Source organism: Mustela putorius, unplaced genomic scaffold (assembly GCF_011764305.1).
Source record: "Mustela putorius furo isolate JIRA1106 unplaced genomic scaffold, ASM1176430v1.1 tig00003836_pilon_pilon_pilon, whole genome shotgun sequence".
Taxonomy (NCBI): Eukaryota; Metazoa; Chordata; class Mammalia; order Carnivora; family Mustelidae; genus Mustela; species Mustela putorius.
This window is the reverse complement of record NW_025421989.1, coordinates 21296554-21321769: the sequence shown is the minus strand read 5'-3', so window position 1 is coordinate 21321769 and position 25216 is coordinate 21296554. Positions and strand designations below refer to the sequence as shown.

Sequence of the window (25216 nt, the reverse complement as noted above, 5' to 3'; positions counted from 1 at the left end):
TCTTTTGATATTACATAACATCACAATGTCCGCCACAGTGCCTTTGGCCCTCAATTATAGTAAGATATATATGGAATAGTAAGAACATCTACCAACTGTGTGTGTTAGTGACTTCATGTTCATATATATGTAGGCATCATCTCAAAAATTCCATGAATTACTTTGTCTTACCATGTGATTTGCTATGATAATAACTATTCTATTTTTCATCCATTCTTCATAGTTTATTAAAATGATAATTAAAAATTCTAGTACTTACCTATAGTTTTTAGGTGTTTTTATATTCTCTGGAGTCACCATGCCACAACTTCCTTCTGTGTAGGCTGAAGTGCTTCTTCTGATTCCTACAGTGTAGCAGTAGAAAGTCAGTCTTCCAAGGCTCCCTGGGAAGAAAAAAGAGCAGAACTTTAAGACCTTTTCCTTCTGGGATCTCACCATCTACCTTTCACAGCAGGCTCCAGAGCCAGTACAGCTGTGTATGGCTTCCGCCTTCCCTCCACTGTGAAGCATTTTTGGACCTAACTTTTGATCCATAACGAAAGCACTGATCAGTTGTACTTCCTCAAAACTAAAACCTTTTGCTTTACAAGACACACTGTGAAAGACAGAGAATAAAGACCATAGACGGGAAGATTTGCATATGTTTGCAACTCACATGTGTGACAAAACACTTGGATCCAAACGAAATAAGAAAAAATATGCTGAACAACAATAAGGAAAAAAGAGTACAGTTAGAAAAGATGCATAGAACTTGAACACATCTCACAGAAGAGGATCTATGAATGGAAAAGAGGCAGATGCAATTATGTTCTGCATGAAGGTCCATTAAGGAACTGTGAATTCATGCAGTGATGACATGCAACTGTCCACCTGCTGTACTAGCTGACATAGAAATTACTCAAAATACCGAGTATTAGTGAGGATTTCAAGCAGTTGGATTGCTCATACACGGATGGTGAGAAAGGAAAATGGTCCAGGATCTCTTAAAATCAATTTGCCAGGTTTGTGTAGTTAAACACGCACCTACCATATGATCAAGCAGCAGCTAAAACGTCACGAACAAATGCATATAGCAGCTTTTTTTGTAGCAGTCTGGAATTTAAGAGAACTTAAGTACCCAACTGTCCTTCAACTGGAGAATGTATAAAAGGCTCAGGTACATCAATACAATGGACTACTCCTCAGCATTAAAAAGAGAAGGAGAGGGGCACCTGGGTGGCTCAGTGGGTTAAAGCCTCTGCCTTTGGCTCAGGTCATGATCCCAGGGTCTTGGGATCGAGCCCCTCATCGGGCTCTCTGCTAAGCGGGGAGCCTGCTGCTTCCTCTTCTCTCTGACTGCCTCTCTGCCTACCTATGATCTCTCTCTCTGTCAAAAAAAAAAAAAAAACAGAGAGAGATGGGGAAATTTTAGTATATGTGCTGCCGAAGCGAGCCCAAGAGAAGGGGAAATTGATGATAGAAACATTCTGGGTGGATCTTGAGATTATTTGCTGAGCAGAAAAGCTGGCCTGAGTGTAAAATTTACATACCATAAAATCCCACTTCTATAACATTTTCAAAATGACCAAATTATAGGAAATGGAAACAGATCCATGGTTGTCAAGGTTTAAGATTTGGGGGAAAGGTGAGACTTCAGGTAGGGAGTGCTGGAGACATTTTATATGGTGAGAAAACAGTTCTGTATCCTGATTATGGTTATTGTTACATGAATCAATACATGTGGGGTTAAAAAAAATAAAACCAAGATGGGATTGGGAGGGAGACAAACCATAAGTGACTCTTAATCTCACAAAACAAACTGAGGGTTGCTGGGGGGAGGGGGTTGGGAGAAGGGGGTGGGATTATGGACATTGGGGAGGATATGTGCTTTGGTGAGTGCTGAGAAGTGTGTAAACCTGGTGATTCAAAGACCTGTATCCCTGGGGATAAAAATATATGTTTATAAAAAATAAAAAATTAAATAAATAAATAAACAGGAATTCTACCCCCTGTCAGATCAGTGCGTGTTCAAACTTTACCATCTGAATTAGATTGCATTTACTTAATAATCCTGTGCGACAATGTTATTGCTGTGACAGATGCCACATTCGCGGGAAGGAGGAGGTAAGAGCAGGGTGAGCCACCTACGCTCTTTCCTCCTCAGACATTGAAGGACAGAAGGCAAGTGGATCTCTCTCTTTTTCTCTTTCTCTGTCCTTCACTTTTGGTAGTGTGAAAAAGAGCTATGTCAGATAAAGGCTTTTGTTTTTGTTTTATGGGCCTTATCAATTACTTACTGTATTTTGATCTCCTTTTCACGTTGGATGTTAGAAAGGACAGGACCAAACTTTGTTCCCAAACAGGGATCTACATCAGATATTTTGTGTATTAGGTCTTCATTGAATTCAACATAGCATTTCTACTCTAATTTTTTTAAAAAGCTATCTTTAATCATTCAAATTTTAAATTATTATATTATTTTATTGTAAAGTCTTTTTACTGTAAATATCCTTAAATTGTTTCTGAGACTCAAGGGACTGAATTATATTGATGAGTAAATCAAGCCATGTTATGAAGGAAAGTGAAAGTGTGTAAGAAAATGACACAGAAACATTTTTCAAAGACTATAGATATAAAAGATGCGATGCAGTGTTAGATGGTAAGAGGATTGTCCTACCTTGATGTTCAAATCTGAGTAAAATACAGAGGTGTTAAGAAACTTGCTCATTGAGAGTTGGGTGTTCAGAGACATGGAATCTGAATATCTAATGCCAGTTTGACAAAACAGAATATTGAGCAAAGTGGGTTTTCAATACAGCAGACATATATATGCCCATGTTCAGAAAGGAATATGGAACACACAAGTCGCAGAGAGGGCAAAAATGATAGCATATGTTATAATCATGTAAAATAATAACAGCTGCTAGGACTCTGGAAGGCACAGTCAGTTAAGCGCCCGACTCTTGGTTTTGACTTGGGTTGTGATCTCAGGGTCATGATCTCAGGATCGTGAAATGTACCCCCATGTTTGGCTCCACACTCAGCCCGGCCCCCTCTGTCTCCCCCCCCAAATAGTAAATCTTTTTTAAAAAATAACAGCAACTGCTTTATGATCTGGTAGGAATGTATAACTACTTAAAAGCAAGAATGCAGCAGCAGATCATTTAGCTCTGCAGCAAAGGCATGCTAAAGAAGCAAGGTGATAAATTGGAAAAAGAAGGGCGAGTTTCCATTTGCGATATTCAGGTGCTGCTCTAACTATAAAATGGTATCAGGGAAAATACTGATGTCTATTCATTCTTTTTCACCTTTTTTAGAGAATACGGGCAAACTTTTAAAGAGAAAAAGTAAAGTAGTTTAAGAATTGTACTGCCAACTAATATGTATATGCCCTGTGTGATGGCGAATCTGCGGAATCACCTTCAGATCAAAAGCATGTGGTAAAACTTGAGAATTGATGAGTTCTGAAAAGAAGGCCATGGTTCAAACACAAAGAAATAAAACATGCTCACTGGAGAAGAGAAAATAGAATTCTTTAATAAAGGAAAATAAACTAACGGAGCAGGTGATACCACAGGGAGAAAATTACTTGGGCATGAAATAATAGAAATTTATATCAATGTGAACAAAATCATTAGTGCCTTTGTTATCAGGACAATTTATAAATGCAAACTTTGTAATAGAAGAATTTCGACACCAGAAAATAAGTATGTGATGTGTAACTAACAATGGAGAGGTTAGCAGCATTGACAGTAGGAGAGGAGAATTAAGTAAATCATGGATCCCAGTTCTGTTTCCATGGTTTTTACTTTGTGAGAGATACTCACATGTTAACTTAGGAGATGTGTTAAATAATAGTTTGTGAGGGAAAATCTGCTTTATCTGACATCATCCTCATGAAAATAAGTAAAAAAAGAAATACGTTTTCAGTTACTACTTGAAATTAATGGCAGCAGTGAAAATATTACATATTTTAAATTGCACAGTTTTGCATTTGTTTCCTTTGCCTTTGGAGACATGTCTTGAAAGAAGTTGCTGTGGCCGTTTTCGAAGAGGTCTATGTTCTCCTCTAGGATTTTGATAGATTCCTGCCTCACGTTGAGGTCTTTTATCCATTTCGAGTTTATCTTTGTGTATGGTGTAAGAGAATGGTCGAGTTTCATTCTTCTGTATATAGCTGTCTAGTTTTCCCAGCACCATTTATTAAAGAGACAAAAGTGAAAATGAACTTTTGGGACTTTATCAAGGTCAAAAGCTTCTGCACAGCAAAGGAAACAGTCAAAAAAAAAAAAAAAAAAAAAAAAAAAAAAAACAAAGAGGCAACCCATGGAATGGGAGAAGATATTGGCAAGTGACATTACAGACAAAGGGCTGATATCCAAGATCTATAAAGAACTCCTCAGACTCAACACACACAAAACAGATAATCACATCAAAAAATGGCAGAAGACATGAACAGACACTTCTCCAAAGAAGACATACAAATGGCCAACAGATACATGAAAAAATGTTCAGCATCATTAGCCGTCAGGGAGATTCAAATCAAAACCACATTGAGATACCACCTTACACCAGTTAGAATGGCCAAAATCAACAAGACGGTAAACAACGTGTGTTGGAGAGGATGCGGAGAAAAGGGAACCCTCTTACAGTCTTGGTGGGAATGCAAGTTGGTGCAGCCAATTTGGAAAACAGCATGGAGATTCCTTAAGAAATTAAAAATAGAGCTATCCTATGGCCCTGAAATTGCACACTGGGTATTTACCCCAAAGATACAGATGTAGTGAAAAGAAGGGCCCCAATGTATGTATGTACCCCAATGTTCATAGCAGCAATGGCCACTGTCACCAAACTGTAGAAAGAACCAAGATGCCCTTCAACAGACAAATGGATAAAGAAGATATGGTCCATATATACAATGGAATATTATGCCTCCATCAGAAAGGATGAATACCCAACTTTTGTATCAACATGGATGGGACTGGAAGAGATTATGCTGAGTGAAGTAACTCAATCGGAGAGAGTCAATTATCATATGGTTTCACTTACTTGTGGAGCATAAGGAATAATACAGCGGACATTGGGAGAAGTGAGTTGGGGGAAATCAGAGTGGGAGAGGAACCATGAGAGACTGTGGACTCTGAGAAACAAACAGGGTTTTAGAGGGGAGGAGGTTTTATGGGGGGGGCTAGGTGAGCCCAGTGGTGGGTATTAAGGAGGGCATGTATTGCATGGAGCACTGGTTGTGGTGCATAAACAATGAATTTTGGAACACTGAAAAAAAATTAAATTAAAAAAATAAAGAGCACAGTCTTTATATGAGCTCGGGTAATAAACATAGAAATATGTTTGTTATATATAATAAAAGCGATCAGTGTTTTATGTTGTTGCCATGATTAGTTGCCTAGCAGCAATTCATATAAATATTGAATATAGTGAATGAATCCAATCATGTCAGAGAAGATTTGTGTAAGTTATATGTAGGTATATGCATATGTATATATTTCTGCTTTTAAAATATAACTTAAAACTTTCTAGATGGAGTCCTTTAAGTTGGTTGAATGCATATAGCCCAATCCATAGATTTAAAAATTTTTTTCCTAATTATTAAAAGGTAAATTTTGAGAATGTGTGTTTAATTTTAGTGTCAGGATATTTTAGATTTATGTGTCAGTTTAACTGGGCCATGGGGTGCCATGATCAAACAGGATTCTGGGTGCTTCTGTGAGGGTGTTTTTGTATAAGATTAACATTTAAATGCATAGGTTGTCCTCCCTAATGTGGGTACTCCTCTTATAATCACTTGAAGGCCTGAATTGAACAAGGTCTAAGAGAGATTTCTTCCCACCTGATTGCCTTTGAGATTGGACATTTTTCCCCCTATCTTTAGACTCGAAATACTGGAGTTTCAAGTCTGCTGGGCTTCATAGTGGAACTAAACCTGCAGCTGTCCTGGGCATCCAGCTTGTCACCTCATCCTGCAGATCTTGGAAGTTATCAGCCTCCATAATCATGTGAGTCAATTACCTACAATAAATCTCTCTAGAATGATTGATAGATACATAGATACACAGAGATGTATGTATGTGTGTGTGTATATATATATATACAAACAAACATCCTATAGGTTCAGTTTCTCTGCAAGGTATGTAAATCATTTTGAATATTTATAGAATTTTATAAACATAAAGGAAATGCATATATATTTTATCAGTGTTGGAAAATATAGAAATCATAAATAAGTAATCATATACCTTTTCACAAGGAGGAAAGGAATATTTTTGATATTTTGCCCTGAATGTTTATACTCTGCTTCTTATGCATAAATGTGTCTGTGAATATATGTACATATGTATACACATACACATACATACATATATCCACACACAAACATACTTGTGTGTGTTCCACAGTCTTTCCATCCAAGTTTTTATTCTAATGTATTTCAAATATTGGATGGCTTACAGTTTGAAGGCATTTGTTGATCACAAAAATTAAGGTTTTAAATTTGGATTATATTACTTATATTTCTGGCGAAGATGGAACAATAGGAAATGGATCTAGATACCTGCCAGAAACAATTAAGAAAACAGGAAGAAGTGCCAAATATATATAACAACCATTTCCAATATATTTGCCATCAGGAAAGGAAAGACAGTGACCCCCGAGAGACTGAAAAGAAAAAAGTGAGCCTAGAATTGCACCAGCTTGTTGCCTTGAATCTATAGGTCAGAGACTGGTAGTTAAAGTGAAACCCATAGCTTAGGAGTTGAGAAGATAAGACTGAGGGTCAGAGGGTGACCAGGAAGTTCGAGTTCACAGGGCAAAGTCCCAGACTGAGAGAGGTGCACAGGGAGAGAATTTCAGACTCCACATGGGGTATTTCCTACTTGCACAAGTCAGAATGGAAAACCATATCATGCCCAGAGCATAAAAGAGAGTACTCAGAAAGTTGCTTCTGCCATGATGCAGGCTTTGTCTTAGATTTATGCAGTTTGGCAACACCCAACAAACCTTTAAAGCAAAAATTGAAAAAAAAAAAGTGTTTCTAAGAATCTTGTCTGAGTTATAGAATAAAGCTCAAAAATATATAGGTATTGGGGAAAAAACAGTATCTGACACACCAGGGCTTGATAAGTGTGAACAAGGCCAAATTCACGATGTTTGGCATCCAATCAAAAATTGCCCAGCATGCAAAGAAGCAGGAGAATATGTCCACTAGCAGGAATAAAAATTAAGTGATTAAAATTTATCTAGAAAGGATATAGCTGATAGAATGAGTAGACAATTACATCAAAAGAGTTATAACTATATTCCATTTTTTTTCAAAAACAAAAATAAAAATAAAACATGTTAAACAGAGATACGTAAGACAAAGAAACACAAATGAACTTTGTGGTACTAACTTCTGTGCCTGAGATAAAAACATACACTCTTTTGGACTAATGACAGATTAGATATGACAGAAGAAAAGATTAGTGTATGTTGAAGTCACAATAAGTTTTTTTTTTTTTTTAGACTTTATGTATTTATTTGACAGAGATCACAAGTAGCAGAGAGGCAGGCAGAGAGAGAGGAGGAAGCAGGCTCCCCGCTGAGCAGAGAGCCCAATGTGGGGCTCAATCCCAGGACCCCTGGGATCATGACCCGAGCCGAAAGCAGAGGCTTTCACCCACTGAGCCACCCAGGCGCCCCCACAATAAGTTTTTATAGCACATCTGTGTCTCCAAAGGAAATGAAAACACTAAGCCAAAACTATATCTGTACTCCCACATTCATTGTAGCATTATTTCAGTAACCAAGACATGGAAACCTCAGTGTCCACTGATGGATGAGTGGATAAATAAAATGTAATAAAATAAAAAAATAAAATAAATGTAATAAAATATTATAATATTTAATATATAATACAATATATATTAATATATTATAATAATTAATATAATATACAACATAATATGAAATATATTAATTATATTAATTATTATAATTAAATATATTATTATATATATCATATATAACCTATAAAATATTACATACTCCTAAAAAGAAAGAAATCCTGACATTTGTAACAACATGGATGGACCTTGAGGGCATTGTGCTAAGTGAAATAATTCAGAGAAAGACAAATACCATATGATCTCACTTATATGTGAGAATCTTTAAAAAACACCACCAGCAACCAAAAAAAAAAATCCCCAATGCTTAAATACAGAGAACAGATTGGTTTTTGCCAGAGGTGGAAAGTAAGGTGGGTAAAATGGGTGAATGTAGTCAAAAGGTACAAACTCCCAGTTGTAAAATAAAGGAGTCCTGATAGGAAAAAAAAAAGTATAGAATTATTTTTAAGATAATACCTGTCATGGGCTAATTTTATTCACCACAGAGGCTGTTACAGAATTTACTAGGCTTGATGTAGAGTAGGCAGTTGTGATTTCTCTGTATTGAATTATTTTGATGCAAGAATATATCACCATTATCTTGGTAATTAAAATACTTAAATAAGTCTAACAACAGAAAGAGGAGGTGTGTATTAAAGCAACTGCTAGCTGATGCCACAGACACAATGTGAAGTCTGAACAGCTTCATCGAATGAAGGCGCATTTCTGGATGTGGATTGGAAGTGGGGGTGGGGGTGGGGTCTGTGCTATTACGTGACCCAGTGATTCAGGCTCTATCCATAACCTAAACATGGGTTTCAGTGCTCGCTATAGAGCAAAAGAAGAAAAGTGTGGAGGTGGAATACACTCTGTCAAATATATAGGCCCAGAAATGAGAAAAAAAAAAATGTTTCCACTTATATTTCAGTGGCATGGGTAGTCACATGACCCTTCCTAACTACAAGCGAACTGGGCAGCATAGTCTACTGGTGAGCCAAAGAGGAGGGCAAGACACCTATGGATGAGTAGCTCTAGTCTCTCCCATAAACTTACACAGTAGATGCTCAGGAAAAGAGCATTATAACAAATTCTAACACAGGACTCCTGGGTAGCTCAGTCGATTAAGCTTTGGACTCCTGATTTCAGCTCAGGTCATGATCTCAGAGTCATGGGATCAAGCCCCACTTTAGCTCTGCACTCAGCAGGGAGTCTGCTTAAGACTCCCTCCCTCTCCCTTCGCCCCCTCCCTTGCATATGCTTTCTCTCTCTCTCTCTCAAATAAATCTGAAAAGAAAAAAAAGAATTTGGTATGAAAACAATCTCCTCCACTCCTGGTGGCGTTTCTGGCAAGGCTAAGTCTGCCTTAAAATTCTACGACATTCTTAAGACCCTACCATGTGACAGGGGCTTCACAATACAAGATCACATCAGGTTTATCCAAAGGATCCTATAAAACTTAAGCAGGGAAGGAACATCTTCTTCTCATAAAAGCTTCTTTCTGGGTTAACCATTGCAGTAGATTCCAGAATCTCAGTAGGAAAAGAATGTTCTCTTTCTATTAAAGCATAGTCAAAACCTTAACTCGTGAGTCTGGGCAACCCTCAGCATGACTGGGCGGGCAGGACACTTTAGAAGCCCCAGTAGGCGAGGAAAAAACCAAGGTATTCCTCTGCGGCAAGGACTGAGATAAGAGGCAACAGAACGGTGCTGAACTATTTTAATCTTTGCTGTTCCAAGACAGCGTGTCTCCCAAGGAACCACTTTCTTCTTACAGAAGTGCTCTGGGCTTCTGAGGATTTCAGCGTCAGCAGGTGCTTGCTGCATAGTGAGATCCCGGGTCATTCCTCATCCCCAAATTGCGAGGGAGGTTTTGGTTATTAACCACTTGGTTTAGCTCCCTCATCCGTGTCTTTGTTCGGAGGCCAGTCTCAAATACCACACCGTTAAGAGATTCCAGAGTGGGACGTGAAGGGCCAAGGCCTTCATCCATCCATGTATATAGAGCACCTAGTACACTGATTGGCAAATATTGGGTCTCTTATTAATGACAACTTTTACTCAGATCATCTTGGTCCCAGGTGATACCACCCACACCTTTGTAATACTTTTGTTTGTTTGCTTTCATTCAGCCTATGTCAGAGAATATGCACTGCAGGACAGAAAACACCAAAATAGCCAATATGTTTCCTGGCAAGAAAATTGTCCCTATTCGAGGGGTATGTAATTTTAATTTCAGTATGAGTCTTACCCAGTTAGATGCAGCTCAGTGGTCCCTGACTTAGAATTTGCAGAATTGTACTCAAGAAAACCTAATTACAATGCCATTTCAATGGAGTGGGCTCTGGCTTTCCTCATCCAAGGCAGAGTGTGAACTTGGTGGCTTCTTGACCATACTTTAAGAGAGTAGAACCCTGTTTCTTAGAAGTTTCTTAGATATGATGTACACGAAACACCTAGTTTGTCCACTGTGTTCATCAGCAGTGGGACAAAAGTGCAGGACCCCATCTATTCCTGCTTCAGGTGGAGAGGTGTCTCTGGTTTTCCCACATTCCCAAGGTTGCTGTTAAGAATTCATTCCACGGGGGATGCCTGGGTGGCTCAGTTGGTTGGATGACTGCCTTCGGCTCAGGTCATGATCCCGGAGTCCTGGGATCGGGTCCCGCATCAGGCTCCCACCTCCATGTGGAGTCTGCTTCTCCCTCTGACCTTCTCCTTGCTCATGCTCTCTCTCACTGTCTCTCTCTGAAATAAATAAATAAAATCTTTTAAAAAAAATTCATTCCAGGGGCACCTGGGTGGCTCAGTCGTTAAGCATCTGCCTTCGGCTCAGGTCATGATCCCAGGGTCCTGGGATCAAGTCCCACATTGGGCTCTCTGCTCAGTGGGAAGCCTGCTTCTCCCTCTCCCGCTCCCCCTGCTTGTGTTCTTTCTCTTGCTGTGTCTCTGTCAAATGAATAAAATCTTTAAAAAAGAAGAATTCATTCCAGGCTTCAGTCTGTCCACTCCCAGACACACAATCTGATGTCTGTCCTTTGCTTAGAATTCGCTTAGCCTCACGTAGCCCAACACATTCTGCCTCTGAAGACCTCCAGAGTCACAGCTCCAAACTACCTGGCCTCACGTAATCTACACTTGACTGCTCTCATCTGGAAGTTCCTCCTCTTCCTCACTGCTTCTTTTTTGTTGACTTTTAGGTCTTAGAGTATATCTCACCATCTTCCTTTGATGACAGCTTCTCCTAGACTTGTAAATCTATGGACAGTGGCTCAGTCTTCTTTTTCTTTCTATTCCCCCATACTACAATGAAGTTTCCCAAAGAGAAGATGGTGAATTAATACTTGGTAATTAGACAGTAAGCAGGGTTTCTAATGTATTATGATTTCATTTCACCCATAATCCTGAATAAGCAGAGAAAATCCAGGTATGTGTGTGTGTGTGTGTGTGTGTGTGTGTATGTATATATATACATACACATATATATTTAATATGTATATAATCATTTATTATATATCTACATATGTATCTTATATATATATATATATATAGACAGGTAGAGATGCAGATACATATTAAAGACTAAAATGAGCCTCGCCAAGAATTTAACCATTTACTGTCCAATTTTTCTTTTTCGTGATTCCTAAGTAATTTTCCCATAGAATTAGTTCACATTTTCATGACAGTCCCTATGCCAATAACATGTTATATCGTTCTGGTAAATAGAAAATATAAAGGGTTGTACAACTTTCTAACACTACTGAGGAACTTCACATCAGATTAAGATGCTCACACTCCAGACTTCAGAGGCTAAAGCAAGCATGAGCCCCATCTGCTCCCCACCGCCCACCAGTCTATATTCTCTCTAGACTGGTAGAAGGGGTGAGGCGCTATGGGACTGCACTGTTCTGAGGCTGGTGACCCCCTTAGATCTCACTTGGTCAGGATCTGGACTTGTGCCTCAGCCCCCACTGTTATGGGGTTGGTGGTCTCCTCAGTCTTAAGGGTCCTCACCTTGACTCCTGCTACAATCTAGAAATTCTCCCTCTGCTGACCTGATGAGGTTTCTCCCCTATAGGAGATGCCATGGGAGGAAGCGAGTATGATTCATCATGTTTCCACACCTGGGTCTCTCAGGCCCAACAAGGGAGAGGGCTGTATATAGCCTCATTCTTTCTGTGAAAAGTATTCTTATTGTTACTCAGTGTTACTGCCTTGACTTCTGTTAAAACCCTCTTCTGGAAGGGGCCTCCCTGTGTTACTCCAAGGATTTCACATCCCTGTGACCATCCCTAGCTCTATCACTTGCAAACCTTATGAAAGTGAGAAATGTACACGTTATTTGTCAGAAAAGGGAGTCTCCTAAGTCCTGTCTTGTAGGAATGTTGGAATACACACTGTATTGTAAAGCACTTGGCATTCTTATGGGGAAATATTGGATCTTTAATCATTGATATGTATGATTATTTTGAAACCCCAAGTTATCAACCTCCTATTTTTTTTGTTCTTAGTCGAGTAGATATTAGAGAATATACAGTTGCTCTTCAACAGTCTTTAATAAATCACACAAATCCAGGGTAGATAACTTCTAATATTAGGGATAAAAGACTAAAAGAAATAAAGAATTGAACATCTTAAATTTTAAAAGCTTTTTCATACACTTTGTGATCCCAGCTATTTTGCTATTGGATTCCTTCACATCTCCATGTAAATTGTGTTCTGATGGCGTGTTGTATTGTCTGGATCATGAACAAATTATTGAGTATTTTTAAATTGTTTCATAAATACTAAAACTGGAACATTAAAACCTTTTAAACAGCAAAAACTATATGGCCCACGTTGTTTATATATTTATACTATGAAGCTAAGTAAAATTTCTATTAAAAATTTTGAAAAACTACTAAATATCTTCAGCTAATATCTGTTTATTTATCTTTACCTTGAATAACTCATGTGAGGAAGTGACAAAAAGAAGATATGCTTTGTTAAAACTACATCCACCTCAAACCCCACTACTTAAAATGTTGAATTCTTTCTTAACTGTGAGAACACCTATGCTTTGTTCCCTCCCATCCCTAGGGGTCTGCACTACTGGGAAAGTGCCCTCTCCCACCCCAGGGGAAAGCAGCCGCCCCAGCTGCCTGACTAGAACCGGCGCCTGCTACGGCCCACCACGCGCTCCTCCTCCTCTAGCAGAGCCTCCTCATATAGCTGAGGGAAGCAGCTGGGCAAGGTGTCGTTGATCTTGGCCAGGGCCTGCAGCACCTGCATCTTGCTGGTCTCCGCGCGGGCCCGTGGGCCCCACAGGAACTCGTGGCGCAGAGGGTCGCTGGCGGGTACCGGGCGGTACTCCAGGTAGCCCTGGCGCACCAGGTCTTCCGTGATGAACTTGCGCGGCTCACCGAAGACCAGGTGCCTCCTGCCCTCCTGCACGCCCAGCACGTTGAGGAACTCCCAGACCTCCTCCTCGCTGGCGCGGTTGCCCTTCATGAAGATCACGCCCAGGAGCGCCATCAGGAGGCCGGACTTGGGCAGCCCCTTGCCGCCGCCGCCCAGGGTGCCCTCGCCCGGTTGGGCCAGCTTGCTGACCAGCGTGTAGGACTGGCCGCGGGCATCGACCTCCCGGACCTCCAGGCCGAAGACCAGCTCCATGCGCTGGGAGGTGAGCCTGAAGATCTCGGGGAAGTGCTCGCCGTACTTCCTGCCGACGATCTTCAGCAGCGCCGCCCGTGTGATGGGCTCTCCAGAGCTGTGCTTCTCCAGCAGGAACTGCACCAACATCCCGACCTTGCGGATCAGAGGGTTTTTGCGGATGGCCCGGAGGGCAACCCGGGGAGCGGCCTGGGGAGCGGCCCGGGGAGCGGCCAGGGGGGCGGCTGGGGCCGCAGTTGCGGCCAGGTTCTCTGCACCCTGGTCACCTGGCAGGCCTGGGGACCCTGGGCCAGGAAATCCAGGGGCTGAGCCACCCTGTGGTGGTGAAGATGGACCCGCCTCTTCCGGGGAGCACGGGGGAGCAGGGGGGGGCTCCTCCTCTGCTGCTGCTGCTACAGCATCAGGAGCATCCCGGACACCCTGAGCCTCACCGCGGCCCTGATGGCGTTTCTCCCGGGCACGGACCTTGCTCTTCTGGCCCCGAGGCATGGTGACACTGGGCAGGGCTGGGAGGCAGCGAGGACACCTGGAGAGGGGGGACAGTGAGGTGGGGGGGGCCCTTCAGCAGAGAGATCCCACCTTGGTTTTGCCCATGGACACCCCTGCACGGTCCCCCAGGGCACTGCTCTAGGACCCCGCAGGGCTCCGTTACCCTGGTCAGCCTGGACCCTGAGGAGGAAGGTGGTGTGAGCCTTGGGCCCCAGTCAGCCAGCCAGCCCTGCCTGGGCGCTACGGGAGTGACGTCAGTGTTCCTGACAGTGAAGACCCCAGTGTCCAGGTAGGCCTGAGGAGTGGGGGGTGGAGGGGAGGGTCCCCCGTTAAGTGTTGGGAAGACCTGGGCCCCCACCCTCCTCCCCTGCTCTGAAGGCGACCTGGGATCTTCCATGGTACCCTCAAGAAGGGAAGGAGGGAGCCTTCAGCCCACCACTGAAGTCAGGGGCACCTAGTGCTGACCACTGATGGGAGGGCTTCTCTGCCCTGAGTTCCTGGGATCCTCAGAATGACGCAGAACCCCCACTCTGACTCCGTGTAGGACCTGGGACCCTTCCTTCCTCTGACTGCGGGCTGCCCCTGCGAATTAAAGCTGAAACCTGCCTGAGACCTGATGGGAGAAATGATGGGATGTCTCAGAATGACATCCCTTTCTGGGCCTATTAAGGATCGACAGGAGAGGACAAGCCCTATTGTTCCTGCTTCCCGCGGTCCTCACTCCGGGTCCTCCCTTGCCCCGCTTCTGGCCACTCACGCTAATGGCAGCAGGTGCTGGAGACTCATTAGGAGCCGGAATGTCCTCACCCTGAGTCCCAGCACGACCTGGAAATCCTCCCTCTGCTGACCGGCAGCCAGCCCCCAGACCTGGGCCCCTACCTCCCCGAGTTTCTGGAGCACAAAGTGAGGCAGCACCTCAGTCTTTAGACCAGCCCAGACCCTCCCAGGCCAAGGCGGAGACTCCATGTGGCCTCTGTTCTGGGGTATGAATTCCCCCCAAAGGCCATCTCCTTCCCACCAGTAGGCCTGGGGGTCTCTGCCTGTGCTGAGCTGAGCCAGAGTCTGGCAGTCCCCGGCCAAGGCCTGCAATCCCCAAGACCCCATGAGGTAAGTGAAGGGACCTGGGGCTTAACCGCCATGTTGGGGCCTCTGAGACCCGAGAGCAGGGGCGGAGCGGGGCAGGGCCTGTTGGACCCCTCTTTCCAGGGGAGTAGGGGCTGGGGGTTGTCGAGGGTGTGTCCCCACAGCTGTAACCCGGGACTCCTCACACCCCGACCCCTAACAGTACGCAGGACCCCTGTCTGGCCTCACCCTAGGCAGGAGCTGTCCGACAAGGCCTCACTGCCCACGGCGGGGTCAGGAGGAAGTTCTTGAGGGCCGGGAGGTCCACTTCCGTTCCTGTGAGTCTGGGCCCCAAGGAGGATCCTGGAGAGTGGGGGTGGGCTGCAGGGGACTCTGTGGGTGGGGCCCTGTGGGCGGGGCCCTGTGGTTGGGGTGGGGAGTGAATGTGGGTAGTGTGTGGTGTGCTGGATTGTAGAGGGGAGTCCCTCAGAACTCACAAAGGGGCTTTCAGTGACTCTTAGCAAGTCCAGTGATTCTCCCTCTGCTGTGCTGAGTGTGCTGGCCTGAGACCAATGGTATCATTTCGTACCCAACCTCTAGTAAGAATTCCGGGTGTCTGAGCTTAGCTGCTATTCTCAGGGCTTCCCAGGTCTGACAGCAGGTGGTAGCTTGGGTGGGGGCAGGGGGGGCATCTGTTCACTTTGGTGGGGACTCCCTTAATCGTCTCTCAGTGTCTTTCATTGACTTCTTGTGGGAATTGTGATACCTCCCCTTTGCTAACTTAAGGCCTCATACCAATGACTTCAACTCTCTGAGAGTCCTCCTGATAAATCATGTGGGTACCCCTCATCTGACCACTCCTTCCTGTGACCTTCCAGAGCTTTCATTAGACATTTACACCTTATTCAAATCCTGTTTCAAATAACACTGTACTGTCACTATTAGTACAAGTGTCTTACACCAGAGTATTTCCAATTCCCCCCTTGTGAGGTGGTATCTCGTTGCGGTTTTGCCCTGATGCCAGGGGATGTTTACAGTGTAAGGTTTCCTACCCCTTCCTGAATCCAGGGGCTTCTGCTCCCAGTAAGTTGTGATTCCCTTGTCTCTTTCAGTCTGGGGGGCATTGATTTGCCGTGTAACTTCAATTCTCTTAATAGGTCAAGAACAATTATTGACTTTTTGGTTTGCTTGGCTTTTTTTTTTTCTTATTGGAAGGATGGTAGTGATGATTTCTAACATCTTTACATGTCAAAGCAGGAAAATTGTTTAATTTCAGATAGTAAAATTGGTACCAAACATCCATATCTTGTTTCGTACTTTATTGGACATTTTTAGAACTTTCTCCATTTATGTATGTTTACTATAGATTATACAAAGTGGAAATTCACCTCTAATTAAGTTTGCTAAAATTCCTTAACTTGAACTCGTGATGAGTTTTTATCAAAGGCCTTTTCCTTACTCTTGCATATTATTAAATTGTGATATCATGATTTATAATAGGAAATACGGGTTGTGCTTTCATCCCCATTCCTGACACATAACACCCAAAACTCTTGAAATTTCCTAAGTGATAAGAGCAATAAAGGTGACAGGAGTGCTTTTTGCATAATTCAGAACAAGTGCCTTTCAGCCATATCTGAGTTTATGTTAATGAGGTGGTTTATGTTAATGAGTTTATGTTAATGAGGTGGTTATGTTAATGAGGTGGTTTTAGAAAGCCACTAAATATGGGCGCTGCCTGCCAGGGCAATGAACGGCATATTTTTTTTATATTTTATTTATTTATTTGACAGACAGAGATCATAAGCAGGCAGAGAGGCAGGCAGAGAGAGAGAGGAGGAAGCAGGCTCCCCGCTGAGCAGAGAGCCCGATGCAGGGCTCTATCCCAGGATATCCCAGGACCCTGAGATCATGACCTGAGCCGAAGGCAGAGGCTTCAACCCACTGAGACACCCAGGAGCCCCTGAACTACATATTTAAAGGGTTGGAAACTTCAGCCCCACCTCCTGACCTCCAGGGAGGGGAGAGAGACTGGAGATTCACTTACTCAGCAGTGGCCAGTGATTTACTTAATTGTGCATATGTAATGAAGCCTCAGTAAACATCCTAACCAGGGACACCTGGATGGTGCAGTCTGTTAAGCGTCAGACTCTTGATTTCTGTACAGGCCATGATTTAGGGGTCCTGAGATGGATCACAGCATTTGGACTCCGTGCTGGGCTTGGATCAGACTTAAGATTCCCTCTCTCCCTCTGCCCTTCCCCCTGCACCCTCTTTCTCTTAAACAACAACAACATAACCAGAGTGTTTTGGAGAGCTTCCAGTTTGCTGAAATCCTGGAGGTACTGGGGGGGGGGGTGCCGCTGGAGAGAGGGCATGGAAGCACACCAGGCTTTAAGCATTTCTTACGTTTGGGTGTTACTGGCTCATTCTGTTTTTATAATAACTTAGTAGCCTAGTAATTAAATCGTTCTCTTGAGTTCTGTGAGCCATTTTAGAAAATTTTCAAACCCAAAGAGGGGTTTGTGGGAACCCCTGATTTATAGCCAGTGAGAAGTATGGGGGGCCCAGATTTGTGATTAAGTATATGATTGTCTTACGGGAATGAGCCCTTAACTTGTGAGATTTGATGCTAATTTCAGGTAAATATTGTCAGAATAGAATCGAGTTGTAGATACCTAGCTGGTGTGGGGGATAAAAACCCAAAACCTCATTCATTTGGTGTCTGTAGCACTGAAAGCAAAGGTGTAGAGAAAAATATTTACTTTTACAAACGCATTTTCTTTTTCTGTGAATGTAGTAATTTCCATTTGTCAGTATTTTCTTCTGTGATAACAGTCATTGTGTTTCTTAGTCACCCTGTTTATTCATTTAATTCATGCTTATATTGAATATCTGTAAATTTACTTTAAAGATTATTTGTCTCCATGTGCGTGATCTTTGCTTGAGTACTCTTTTATTGGGCATTCTTACCTAGCATTTTTATCAAGGAGAGCTACTCTGTTAATGGTTGATCCATTTCCCATCATTTTGTATGATTTGGAAGAATTTAAATAAGATGGTGTTTAGTTTTGCCCTAACCATTTGGTATAATCGGCTTCCAAACCTGACTTGTCTTGGAAAATTCTGATGGTGCTATAGGTTTTGACTATCTTCAGTACAGTGGTTTATGTATTGTAGAATTTATTCATTTTATGTAGGTTATCAAATTTAAAGGCATGATACTTATAATTAAAGCAATCATACACACATTACAGAGAAGAGAATAATGAACCCAAGGTACCTGAAACTCAGCATCAATAATCCTCAATGTCACAGGACAAATACTATTCAAATTCAGATTTATTTATCAGTTTATTGACATGTCCATTTCTGAGACAAAGCGATACCATTCAGAAATACCTAATATCTGTTTCTGCTTTGTGGTGATGTTGACTGAGATCTTCACCCTTTTCTGTAAATCCATTAGGGGCTATAGAATGGTATCCTCAATCATTCCACCGATTTTGTGTGTGTGTGTGTATTTTTTTATATATAACGTTTAAAGTAAACAATTCAGTAGCATTAGTACACTCATAACATTGTACAGCCACCTCTGTCTAATTCCAAACACAATCATCATTCCAAAAAACATCTTCCTACCCTTCAAAAAGTTACTTCCCATTCACTGCTCTCTCTAGCCTCTGGCAGTCATCATTCTGTTTTCCCTGTGTCTGAATTTGCTTAGACTGGTTGATTCCTATACTTGTTGTCACACAATATGTGACCTTTTGTGTCTGGTTTCTTTCACCTATCCTAGTGTTTTCAAGGTTCATCCATGGTCTATCATGTATTGGTATTTTATTCCTTTTTAGGACCAAATAATATTACATTGCAAGGATATACTCTGTTTTTGTTTATTCATCTGTTGATGGAATTTTGGGGTTGTCTACATTTGGGGGCCTTATGAATAATAATGCTTCTGTGAATATTTGTACACCAATATTTCTTTGATTATTCTTAAAATAATGTTGATTATTTATATACCTAGGAGTACAACTGCTGAGTCATATAGTAATTCTTTGTTTAAATTTGAGGGACTGCCAAACTGTTTTGCAAAGAGCCTGAACCATTTTATATTCCTACCAGGACTGTATGTGGGTTCCAATTTCTCCACATTCTTGTGAGCACTTGTTTGCGTGGGGTTTTTTGGTTTTGTTTTGTTTTTTGTTTTTTCCCCATTTTTTCCCCATATTTTTTTCCCTACCCTAGTAAAATGCTATCCCATTGTGTCTTTGTTTCACATTTTCCTAATGACTAATGATGTTGAGCATCTTTTCATGTTAGCCATTGGTAGATTTTTTTTAGAGAAATACGGTGGGGGGTTTTTTGTTTTTGTTTTTAAGTTGAGTTATTGGTCTTTCTGTTTTGTGGCTTTTTTCCTCCCACAGTGATGGAGAGACAGGCCTGGTCTTTTCTGATGACTACATTTCAATGGGAAGTCTTTCAGATCTTTGAAAAAGACATTCCTGGGTTGTTTGAGATATATAAACACCTCAAAGGGTCGAAGGATGGATTTATAATTAAAAGGTTTTATTGTTCCTGTGGCGTTGATTTTTAAATAGATTCTCTAAAGGAAGATGGGGGGGCTATCATCAGATGTTGGCTGGAACAAATGGTAATTCTTTTTGTAGACTCGGTATTTTCCAAATAGAAACTCATGGACAGCTGGGTTGTCCTAAGATGTAGCCTTAGGCTGCTAAAAGCCTTGCTTGAGTTCAGTCAAGTTTTTTAGTGCGGGGGTTTAGGCAGAGTCATTCATGCCAAGAGTTTTTGCAGTTCTTGGTTCCCAAACTCCCCACCTCCATGCCACATAATCCTGTCCATAAGTAGTTTCAAACTTGGCAGTTTTCTTATTCAAGGCTGGTGGGAAAGCAAGAACTTATTTGCTAGCAGAACAGTATCTTATGTAATGTCTCTAATTAAAGAACTGATGTCATATCTTTGGCATATACTGTAGTGTAGTAAGTGGAGGGACACCCATCGCCTCGATATTGTCTGTTGATTAGAAACTAGCCACCAGGCCCTACCCTCACTTCAGCACAGACGTCCACAGAGGTATGACTTACAGGAAGGAGACGTGCTTGATGAGGGCCCAGTACAGTTCTGTCTGCCACATTCCATCCCCTACACCCATTATTATTTCAAATCCCTGCCTTATACAGAATAAGCCAGATCCCATCACAACATGAATTCAGTATTCAAAACTCCAGCTGCAGATGATGAAGCTTTTGCTGTGTAGTTTCTCTACTCACCAACTCAACACCATACCTCTCCATTTGTGAACCTGCTAAAAGTTGTGTGTTCTAACATACTCAGTGTACAGTGCTAGGACAGGAATGGGAAAATAGCTATAGAAATTCCCGTGTAAAACAGGTGTCTTGGGAAGTACAGAAGAATCAAATAGCTGTTTTGAAATTCCATGAGGCAAAAGTTGTCAATTTCTTGATAAGATTTCGAAGTTTGAGAATAATTCTGGCTCTCAGCTTCATTCTGTGGGTTCCTGGTTTTAGCCTCGTTGTTATCCTTCTTTTGTGATGGAAGGTAACGTGTTCATTGTAAAACAATTACTCTGCAGATAGTGATCAAATGCACTCGGATTAATGCTCAAAACACCTCCCTTTCCTTCTTCGTGGAAGCTTTCTTTCTAATTTATCTGGAATTCTTTAGTAACCGCTGAGAGTCACTATTTTTTTTTTTTTACTAGAAATGTTTTATTAGAGGTAAAATAATTTATACGGTTCTCACATTTTTTTTATTAATGTATAATGTATTATTTGTTTCAGGGGTATAGGTCTGTGATTCATCAGTCTTACACAATTCACAGCGCTCCCCATAGCACATACTCTCCCCAGTGTCCATCACCCAGCCACCCCACTCCCCTCCAGCAACCTTCAGTTTGTTTCCTGAGATTAAAAGTCTCTTATGGTTTCTATCCCTCTCTGGTTTCATCTTGTTTCATTTTCCCCCTCTCTTCCCTTGTGAGCTGCTGTCTTGTTTCTCAAATTCCCCATATCAGTGAGATCATATGATAATTGTCTTTCTGTGATTGACTTATTTCACTTAGCATAATACCTTATAGTGGCAAGATTTCATTTTTTATGGCTGCATAGTATTTCATTATATATATATATATATATATATATATATATATATATATCTCACATCTTCTTTATCCATTCATCTGGTGACGGACATCTAGGGTCTTTCCATAGTTTGGCTATTGTGGACATGGCTGCTATAAACATTGCTGCTGTAAACATTCAGGTGCATGTGCCCCTTTGGATCACTACATTTGTATCTTTGGGGTAAATAACCAGTAGTGCAATTGCTGGGTCATAGGGTAGCTCTATTTTCAACTTTTTCAGAAACCTCCATACTGTTTTCTAGAGTGGCTGCCCCAGCTTACATTCCCACCAATAATGTAGGAGGGTTCCCCTTTGTCTGCATCCTTGCCGGCATCTGTCCTTTCCTGACTTGTTCATTTTAGCCATTCTGACTGGCATGAGGTGGTATCTCATTGTGGTTTTGATTTGTATTTGCATGATGCCAAGTGACGTAGAGCATATTTTCATGTGTCTGTTGGCCATCTGCATGTCTTCTATGCAGAAATGTCTGTTCAGGTCTTCTGCCCATTTCTTGATTATTTGTTCTTTGGGTGTTGAGTTTGATAAGTTCTTTATAGATTTTGGATACTAGCCCTTTGTCTGATATATCATTTGCAAAATATATTCTCCCATTCTGTCAGTTGTCTTTTGGTTTTGTTGACCTTTGCTTTGCAAATGCTTTTTATCTCGATGAAGTTCCTAGTTCATTTTTGTCCTTGCTACCCTTGACTTTGTCGATGTTTCTAGACTCGCTTTTATATTCTAGGCTCTAGTCTCTCAAATATGCAAGCACCATCATCTAAGATTCCTTCGCCTGTTTATCCCTCCCACAACCTTAGCAACCACTGCATAGCTACTCTTAATCTTTGGTACCACTAAAGAAATACAGTTTTCCAAATGCCCAAATAGACTTGTCTCAGGGTGTTTACACCAGAAATCTACTTTCCTCCCTCCTTTTTGCTCCTTGTCCCCCTGGGCTACCATGATATCCCAGCAACTGAAAATTGCTCCTATCCTAAATCCTAACATCTCCAGCAATACCATGGTGTTTTCCAAAGAGCAGATACTCAATATTAAGGAAATAAATGAACCAGTGAATATGGTATGCCATTTATTAAGATTTATTATAGCCTACATTCTCAGATAAGTTAAACAAATCAAAGTATGCATTTTTAAATTTTACAGAATGACAGTATTGGGGAATCCACGAGTTGACAGTCTTTGATTCTATTTTCCTCTATTTCATGAGCACAACAGTTTTACAGCTGAGTTGTTTGATATTTCCAAAGAAAGGCCTATTAGAAGGCTGTATTATAGTATCACATTACTTTTTTTTTTTTTAATTTTATTTATTTGACAGAGAGACAGTGAGAGAGGGAACACAAGCAAGGAGAGCTGGAGAGGGAGAAGCAGAATCCCCGCCGAGCAGAGAACCTGATGTGGGGCTCAATCCCAGGACCTTGGGATCATGACCTGAGCTGAAGGCAGACGCTTAAAGACTGAGCAACCCAGGCAACCCACATTATTACATTTCTAATCATAAATAGAATGTAAGAATTCTTAGTTTGATTTACAAAATATCATAGCTTCTACTCTTTTTTAACATTAAAAAAATTTATTAATATATAATCAACACATTGTGTTCTGTTTTCAGATAGACAACATAATGATTCAACAATTCTATACATTTCTCAGTGTTCATATAAAAAAATGCGTGATATTAATCCCTTTTATCTATTTGACCCATCTCCCCACCTATCTATCCTCTGGCAACTACCAGTTCTCTATAGATGAGTCTATTTTTTGTCTCTTTGTTTCTTTGGTTTGTTTCTTAAATTCTACATATGAATGAAAACATATGGTGTTTGTCTTTCTTTCTGTTATTTCACTTAGCATTATACCCTCTAGGTCCATCCATGTTGTCACAGAGGCAAGATACCATTCTTTTCTGTGGCTGAATAATTTATTTTATATATATACATATATATATATGTATATATATATATATCCACTGATACACATACAATATATATATATGTATATATATATATATCCACTGATAGACGAATGGATAAAGAGGTGGCATATATATAGATATATATATGAGTACCACTTGAGTTGCTTCTATATCTTGGCTATTGTAAATAATGCAGCAGTAAACATAGGGGTTCATATATCTTTTCAAATTAGTGTTTTCATTTTCTTTGGGTAAATATCCAGTAGTGGAATTACTGGATCTTATGGTGTTTCTGGTTGCTGGGTAGTTGTTGTCTTTTTTAAAAAATTAATTAATTAATTAGTTTGAGAGAGAGCCAGTGGGTGGAGGTTGGGGGCAGAGGATAGAGAGAGTCCTCAAGCTAACTCCCCACTGAGCCTGGAATCCAACATGGGGCTCAATCCCATGACCCTGAGATCATGACCTGAGCCAAAATCAAGAGTCTGCTCAGCAAACTGAGCCATCCAGATGCCCCATCTATTTTTAATTTTTAGAGGAACTTTTCACATTGGATGCAGCAATTTGCATTCCCACCAATAGTGCATGAGGGCTTCTTTTTCTCAATATCCTCGTCAACACTTTTTCCTTGTGTTTTTTATTTTAGCCAATCTGACCCCATAAAGTGTTATCTCATTGTGGTTGTAATTTGCATTTCTCTGTTGATAAGTGACGTTGAGTATCTTTTCATGTGTCAGCCATGTGTATGTCTTTTTGGAAAATGTGTACTCTGGTCCTCTGCCCTTTTTTTAACCAGAGTATGTGTTTTTTGTGTGTGTGCTTAAATTCTTTGTATATTTTCAATATTAACCCCTTCTTGGATATATCATTTGCAGATATCTTCTCCCTTTCATTTGGTTGCCTTTTTGGTTTGTTGATGGTTTCCTGCACTATGCAAAAGCTTATTTTGATGTAGTCCCAGTAGTTTAATCTTGCTTTTGTTTCCCTTGTCCGAGGAGGCAAGTCTAGAAAGATGTTTTTATGGCTAACATCAAAGAAATTACTGCTGATATTTTCTTCTGCAGTTTTCCCAGCACCATTTGTTGAAGAGATTGTCTTTCCCTATTGTATATTCTTGCTTTCTTTGCCATATATTGATTGACTATATACAAGCATGGGTTTATTTCTGGGCTCTCTATTCTGTTCCTTAATTTACATGTCTGCTTTTGTGCCATACCATGTTATTTTTTTATTATGATAACTTTGTAGTATCTGGGATTGTGATACCTCCTGTTTTGTTCTTCTTTTTCAAGATTGCTCTCCCTGTTTGGAGTTTTCTGTAGTTCCATAAAAATTTTGGTATTATTTTTTGGAGTTCTGTGAAAAATACTATTGATACATTGGTAGGGATTGCATTGAATCTATCTATTGATTTATGTAGTATTGATTTTTTTTTAAAGATTTTATTTATTTACTTGACAGAGATCACAAGTAGGCAGAGAGGCAGGCAGAGAGAGAGAGGAGGAAGCAGGCTCCCCGCGGAGCGGAGAGCCCGATGCGGGGCTCAATCCCAGGACCCTGGATCATGACCTAAGCTGAAAGCAGAGGCTTTCACCCACTGAGCCACCCAGGTGCCCCTGTAGTATGGATATTTTAACAACATTTGTTCCTCCAATCCATACACATGTTGTATCTTTCCATTTGCTTGTGTTGTCTTCCATTACTTTCATCATTGTTTTTTAGTTTTCAGAGTATAGGTTACGTTTGTCCTTGGTTAAGTTTATTCCTAGGTATCTTATTCCGTTTGGTGCTTTTTTTAAAATTTTTTTTTATTTCTTTTGGTGATATTTTAAGTAGGATTGTTTTCTTAATTTTTCTTTCTACTAAGTCACTATTAGTTTATAGAAGTGCAACAGATTTCTGTAAGTTTATTTTGTATCCTGTGACTTTACTGAATTCATTATCAGTTCTAGCAGGTTTTTGGTGTAGTCTTTTGGGTTTTCTATATATAATATCATGCCATCTGCAAATAATGTAAGTTTTACTTTTTCCTTACCAATTTGAATGCCCTTTGATTTTTT

The 25216-nt window shown here is 41.0% G+C and overlaps 1 protein-coding gene across 1 annotated transcript in view; it reads right to left on the bottom strand.

Moving 5' to 3' along the window:
* Positions 1 to 12411: 12411 nt before the first annotated feature.
* Positions 12412 to 25216, bottom strand: part of LOC106007474 — a 31922-nt gene continuing 19117 nt past the window's right edge. Inside the window, exons 5-6 of the mRNA XM_045089229.1 lie at positions 15306 to 15400; positions 12412 to 14031 (exon numbers count right to left, since the gene is read on the bottom strand). Of these exons, the coding sequence (XP_044945164.1) occupies positions 12999 to 14031; positions 15306 to 15400 (1128 nt within the window). The 3' untranslated portion in view covers positions 12412 to 12998. The remainder of the gene's footprint in view (positions 14032 to 15305; positions 15401 to 25216) is intronic.